The sequence below is a fragment of the Didymosphaeria variabile genome, assembly GCF_027946475.1.
Source record: "Didymosphaeria variabile strain IMI 356815 chromosome Unknown scaffold_1, whole genome shotgun sequence".
NCBI lineage: Eukaryota > Fungi > Ascomycota > Dothideomycetes > Pleosporales > Didymosphaeriaceae > Didymosphaeria > Didymosphaeria variabile.
The window spans coordinates 1,990,918-1,996,917 of NW_026611620.1; the positions used below are offsets into that span (position 1 = coordinate 1,990,918).

The 6,000-nt window shown below is 55.5% G+C and overlaps 1 protein-coding gene across 1 annotated transcript; it reads right to left on the minus strand.

Moving 5' to 3' along the window:
* Positions 1–2,553: 2,553 nt before the first annotated feature.
* Positions 2,554–4,449, minus strand: N0V89_000640 (uncharacterized protein; the record flags this gene model as incomplete). Its single annotated transcript, XM_056209461.1, has 5 exons — positions 2,554–3,546; positions 3,595–3,631; positions 3,685–3,912; positions 3,983–4,291; positions 4,340–4,449. The coding sequence occupies 5 exons, from the start codon at positions 4,447–4,449 to the stop codon at positions 2,554–2,556; spliced, it is 1,677 nt and encodes a 558-aa protein (XP_056076283.1).
* Between the last annotated feature and the right edge of the window lie 1,551 nt (positions 4,450–6,000).

Below are 6,000 nucleotides of genomic sequence, written 5' to 3' on the forward strand. Positions count from 1 at the left end.
CAATAACCGCTCTCTTCGACCGTTCCAAGCCGATGTCCATGCAGCAACTCGGTCTAAACCTCGGCGCCTTGCCCAGCCTCCCTCTCCACAGTCCCTGAGCAGGGGCAAGCGAAAATCATCTGTCGCTAAGACGCCGCCCACACGGCTCCCGAAGTGCCCGTGCACGCACCAGCATTTAGAACTGTTAGCCTCGCATCATCTGTTCGAGCTAGGAAGGTTCATAGTGTCGGGACGGGGTTCAGCACCCGTACTTGGCAGTCAGCGGAGCAGCGGAGGGTTCGATAAGAGGGATGGTTGGAGCGATGAGACAGCGGACCGTGACTAACACTTTTGCTCAGGAGATGTGTGGCTGCGGAAAATCGAACGATGATCTGATGGTGGATGCACATATAGCACCTTGTGGAGCCATGCATTGGAATGCCTTGCTGTATACCTCGTGCGATGCCTTGCCAGCGCACACAGTAGAGACAGCTGTCACTGCGCAGCCTCCTGAAGGTGCAAGCTTTTGGTACTTTGTACACCGCGCGCCCAAGACAGCAATCCTCGCGGCGATCGCGTTCCTCACCGGTTTGCACCGCCACACGTCCCATTCGGTGCGGAATTGCACGCATCCCGTCGATCACCCTTTCGCACTTGTTTCCCTACGTCGCCTAGCGCCGCTGCTATTTCAAGCCTTTCCAAGCCTCCGCACGCTAGCCGAGCACGTGCTACGCCCTCACTACCAGACACTAATGCACACTGCACGTGTGCTGAGAAAGGGAAAGCGTAGCAGAGGGCAAGTGTACGCGGGATCGCGGGCTCGTAGACTACCCATGAAGGCATGGTGCCGGAGGCTAGAAGATACTAAGGACTAAGAGTTAGATGATCAGTCAGAATTGCGGGTTAATAGTACCGTCTGGCGGCAGTGGAGCGTAGCCCAAAGGGGACAATAAGACGTAGCTACAGGATCTGATTCATTAGTATTTCATCGACAATTGACGAGGAGCATCAGATAGGCCATGCGGGGGTCACCGCTATTGTGTCCTTGCAAGGTCCAACACAACACGCAACTCCGATACCAACCACTGTCGCATTCGCATCCAAATCCATAACGTAACAGGTCTGGCCAGCGGGCGCCCAACCACCCATCGAAACCGTTCCTTCCCACCCAAGCGACTGCATCGCGCCGCCCGTTGATTGGCCCCAGGTCGTGCACACTGCGCTGCTATTTTCAGCAACGGAGCCAGGAACAGTATCTCGATCGAGGAAAACGTGCCATCCCCGTACCGTGTGTGGAAAGCGTGCGCTGCACGATACCGGTATGGGGGAGGCATACATGCGAGGGCCAGGGTCGTGCAGAGCGCACCCGTCCGCCTGTAGCCATCTAGACCAGTCCGGAAGCAAGATAACCTCAAGTGGCCCTGTCTCTGCTGTGCTTCCCCTGCCACATGGCCTGGTTGATGTCACTGTTGCTTCGGTGCATGACGCATGCATGGCCCGACCAAGTGGATGGACAGGGCAAAAGTCTGCCATTTCCCTTCCCGATACCTGCCGGACAGACTGCACAACGCTCACATGACGGGCTTACTTGTCCACGTGCTTTCATCGGTGGCAGTGCCAAGGTCTGTAATCAAGAAAGTAGGTACTTGTTGCACAAGATCACGTTGCTTGATTCGTCCATGGCGACGCATTCGCATTCAGCCTTTTGAGCTGCCTCATCTAACCCTTCAGCTATCGCTACGCAGGCCTCTAAGAATAGCAGTTGAGACCGAGACATCCGTACATCTACCGCCTTCAACCTCAGAAACCCCACGCGCGTCATCGCGTCTGCCGATTGTAACGTCTGCCAAAGGGTATGCAACATCGTGAATTTCTAAAGCCACCAGACCCGTTCAGAGCACCACAGGGCGACGGTCGACATTCAATTCGTCCGACCGTTCCTTCACAGGTATATCATACATGGTGAGAAAGATAGAAAGAACGAAAGAGAAGTAATGAAAACAAAAGTGACGCCATTGTAGCCAATCGGCTACGTGATGCTGCCTTCGGTCATATCCAGTCCCAGGAAGCGAACAGCCAAAACGTGTACAAGGCTGCAGCAGGGGTATAGGGGAACGTGGTCACCGATCATGAATCGTGATATCCAAGGTTGACGCGATTCATCAATAAACTGACATCAAGACATTCAACGTCTTGCGTTGCGGCGCGGAAAGCAAATAATGTCAAATGCTATGCGTAAATCGGAAAGGTCGTTCATGTCGTAATGGTGTGGTGTGCAAAGTTCGAGATGTCGAGCAGGTGTGGTCATTCGCTTGTTGTTCACAGCCCAGACTAGCGTAGGTGACATGCATCGACTGCGCCTCACTTCACTCAAGGCTCCTTGAGCTAGCCACGACTGAAATGGATAGGAGGCAGTTGCGGTCCTCGGCTATGATACGAGCCATATGCTTGAGTAGATACAGGTGGGAGAGTTGGTGCCGGCCCCGGGACGGGTTGAGGGGTGTGTCCAACGATGGGCGGGGGCTGCGACTTCAACTGGTTGGGGTCCCTGGACGATCGTTCAGCCTCGTGTCTTTACGTCCAGATCTGAGTAGGAGCCGTCACGAACCCGCTGGGGTGGTATCCCATAGGAGGCATACCAAAACTGAATGGATGTGGTTGCTCCGGTACCGAATAAGGACCGGTCGCAGGAGACCCCAGCGGAGTTGTGTAGGACGGACTACTATACGAAAGGTCGACGCTCGTGCGTGGTACATGTGGTACTTCGAGGTACGGCGAAGTTGGACCGGACGCCAATCCGGGCAACGTGGACGCCGGGAAGAAGTTGAGGGGCGATGGCGCGAACGCTGGACTCAGGCTCTGACCATAGCTGTATTGTGCCAAGTTTTGCAAATCCATATTCAACGCCTCCAAGCCGTACGGCGTTTGCGGCAATGGCGAACCTTCTCCAGCCTGTTGGCGCATCCAGTCTCGACGAGCCTTATAGGAGGTTGCAACATCGGTAGGGTATTGGATCAGATACGACACAGACTGCGTGCGATCATCGTAGGATGGGTTCTGATAACCTTGAGCAATAGCTACGATCTCTTCCAGAGGACCTAGAGAGCGGTTGGCGCAAAAGGCCGCACCGATCTCGGGAAACATTGGTTCCAATGCTAGGGCAGTGGCGTAGAAGTGTGCGAGAACAACCATGACGGTGGCATCAGTGTGCTTCGCAGCTAGTAGAGATATCGGCACCCAGAAGAGCCACTTCCGTAGGGCATAGAGCTGTCCAAATTGCTCCTCAGCCGTTTGCGCGGCGCCAGATGCTCGTAGTCGTTCGATGTAATTGCGAAGCTGCTCGACCCACTTTCCTTCCTGCTCGTGGCGGGTGAGACTGAGATAGGGTTGAAGTCGTGCCAGTGAATTTTGAATGTCTGCAAGAATAGTGAGATGCTCCCTTCTGGTCTCTGATGAGATCGGTGAGTAGTTCTGGTTCATAAAACTCCTCCCTGGAAGTGGTGTCTGCTCAGCGATGTAGTCGGCGAACATGGACTCATGCCGCCATGAATGCATTGCTTGAATGACCTGTATCCAATTAGTACGTAGTGTTGTTGCTGGTGAACTGCAACTCACCGTCTTCGTACCCGTCACCAAAGAAGCCCAACCTCGCCTATGATTGTTAGTCAGGCCATTGCAGATTGAGAGCATCAACAAGTAGCCTACCAATCAGTTGCTTGCCATGCCAGGAGAAGCGAAGACGCAAGCACCGCATCTGAGTTGACTTTGGTGAAGTTCGCAATGCCTTCATGCAAGCCCTTCAAGGCGATGCCCGCGTGATGAAACGCGAGATTTCGCGTTTCACTCGACTGACTGATCCACGCCAAATGCGACGCAGAAAATGCGAGAATAGAGTGCATCACGAACGGATGCGATGCGGCGATGCTCAGAAACCTGTGGTCGTTAGTACGGCTCGCTTGCACAAAGTACCGAATACGATAGTGTAGTAATACGAAATGCTTACTTTGGCATCATGTCTGTCCAGAGAGTGAGTTTAGACGTTTGATGTGAAAACATTTCGTTAGAGATGGTCGCTACGTGGTGGACCAGACGCAAGTCAGTCTTTGGGAAGATTCGCCATTGCGGTTGAGGATAAACTTGTAGGTGGTCGAATGGCCATACTCCCGTCTGCCGCCATTGCTCAATGGTTGCATCTATCTCAGGCGTCCAAAGAAGGTTCGGTTGCTGTGGAGACCTTGGGGATTCCGGCGGCATCAACGCAGCTGGACTGTCCATATAATCGCAGCGGACTTGATGTTTCGTGCAGTTACGACTGCTTCTATTAGAGTGTTGCTAACACGACCTACTTGCTTGGACTTACCATTGCGGAAACGTTTCATCACATCGGATGTGCCTCTTCTTGCATGTTTTGCATCCTTTTCTGGACTTTGTGTGGCTGCGCCTGGAGGGTCCTCCGCCAGGTCCTGCCATTGAAACACAGGACGATCAATGCCGTCGAAGCTTGACGGAGAAAGGAAGCTAGGCCACCAAGTTGATTGCGTGTTGAACAAGAAGTGTTCAAGTACGCTGTCGACTGGTAATAGACCGGTTGAATAGGAGAGTAGAGGCTGGCGGGGGCGGAGCAGATGCAGGCTGCAGATCTCCACGGCGGTTGATAACAGGACGATGAGTGCGGAAGCCGATGACGGAGTGAGACAGATTATGGAGGCTGAAGCTGGATGTTCGAGGATATGTATAAACGCCGGGGGCCGGCTGGGAGATTGACGTTAGGGCTGAAGAGTGATATGGATGTGGAGGGGTGCGAAGTGTTTCCGGCACAGTGACAGGCACGAGGGTATGGGCGACAATGAGAGCGGATGTGGACAAGGTCTATGGGAAGTGGCCCCTGCAGCTGGTCTAAGCGAGTCCCGGACAAGGCTGCAGGTCTAGAGGTGGAGGCTAGAGACACACGGCCGGCATGGGAGCGGACTCGCACAGTGACTTGTGCTTCTGTGCAGAGCAACAGACGTCAGGGAGGGGCCCTGTCATTGATGCGGGAGGGTCGACGCCCACAATTAGCAGTGTGGCCTCGAGAAGGGGTTGGCAGCCGGTAAACGGCGAGACGGGACGGGCTAGTAGGGGGGTGGGGTGAATGTGTAGCGGGAGCTACAAGCAGGCGATAGAGCGATTCACAGACGGCATTCTTGCGCATGCTCGTATGACATAGCCCCCGGTGTGATTCCCGTGGGGAGCAAGCTCTATCCAGGGCCGTGGACTGTCCGTGTCGAGGACGGCTGCCTGGCTCCAGCAGAGCGTCTCCCGCCAGTCCCCTGCTGGTAAGGTGTCTCATCGGATTGCAGTTAGCACACTCGGCGCGCAAAAACATCGTGGCCTGAGCCACCCTGGCACTACCATGATTTGGTTGCTCCAGGCCTGGGGTGCTCTGCGAACGACCAGGCCACTGGCCGTCGGCCTTTCGTCTGCTGGACGAGCCACGAGCCGTCTCTCGGTGGGCCCCTCGTCGCGACGCCACGTCCGGGATATGTTGCAACGTTTGGGCGTCGATGTGCAGCAGCCGCCACAAAGCGCTGGCTTGGTGTCGGCCAGCTCGCCGCCCACAACTTTGACGCTGGCAACGCAAAACGGCTGGCTAGCCCTTGGTGACCCGATAGCCGGCGAGCGCGCCCTCGACGGGCCGTGCGGTGGAGACCGGCGTCGATTACTGAGACCATTATTCAGGGCGTAGGAGCTACTACCGTCGAGGGACACAAGAGAGGTCAGCTCTTGGGCCGGGGCACACAGCGAGAGAGGCCAGACTGGGACCTGAGCCGGCCGGAGTCGCAAGAGCAAAGTAGCAACCCCCAACTTTGGTCACTGAGGCCGCGTCTGGGGCGAGCCAGTAGCATGGCTCGAAGAAAGAGGGTCGCTGATGCGAGGCAGCGATGGCAGCGATCGCTTAGGCCTGGCAGGACGGGGTCCAATATGTGCATCGCCCCAAAAATAGCGCCCGCGCGGTCTTGGCTGCAGCACGCAGAATGTGAG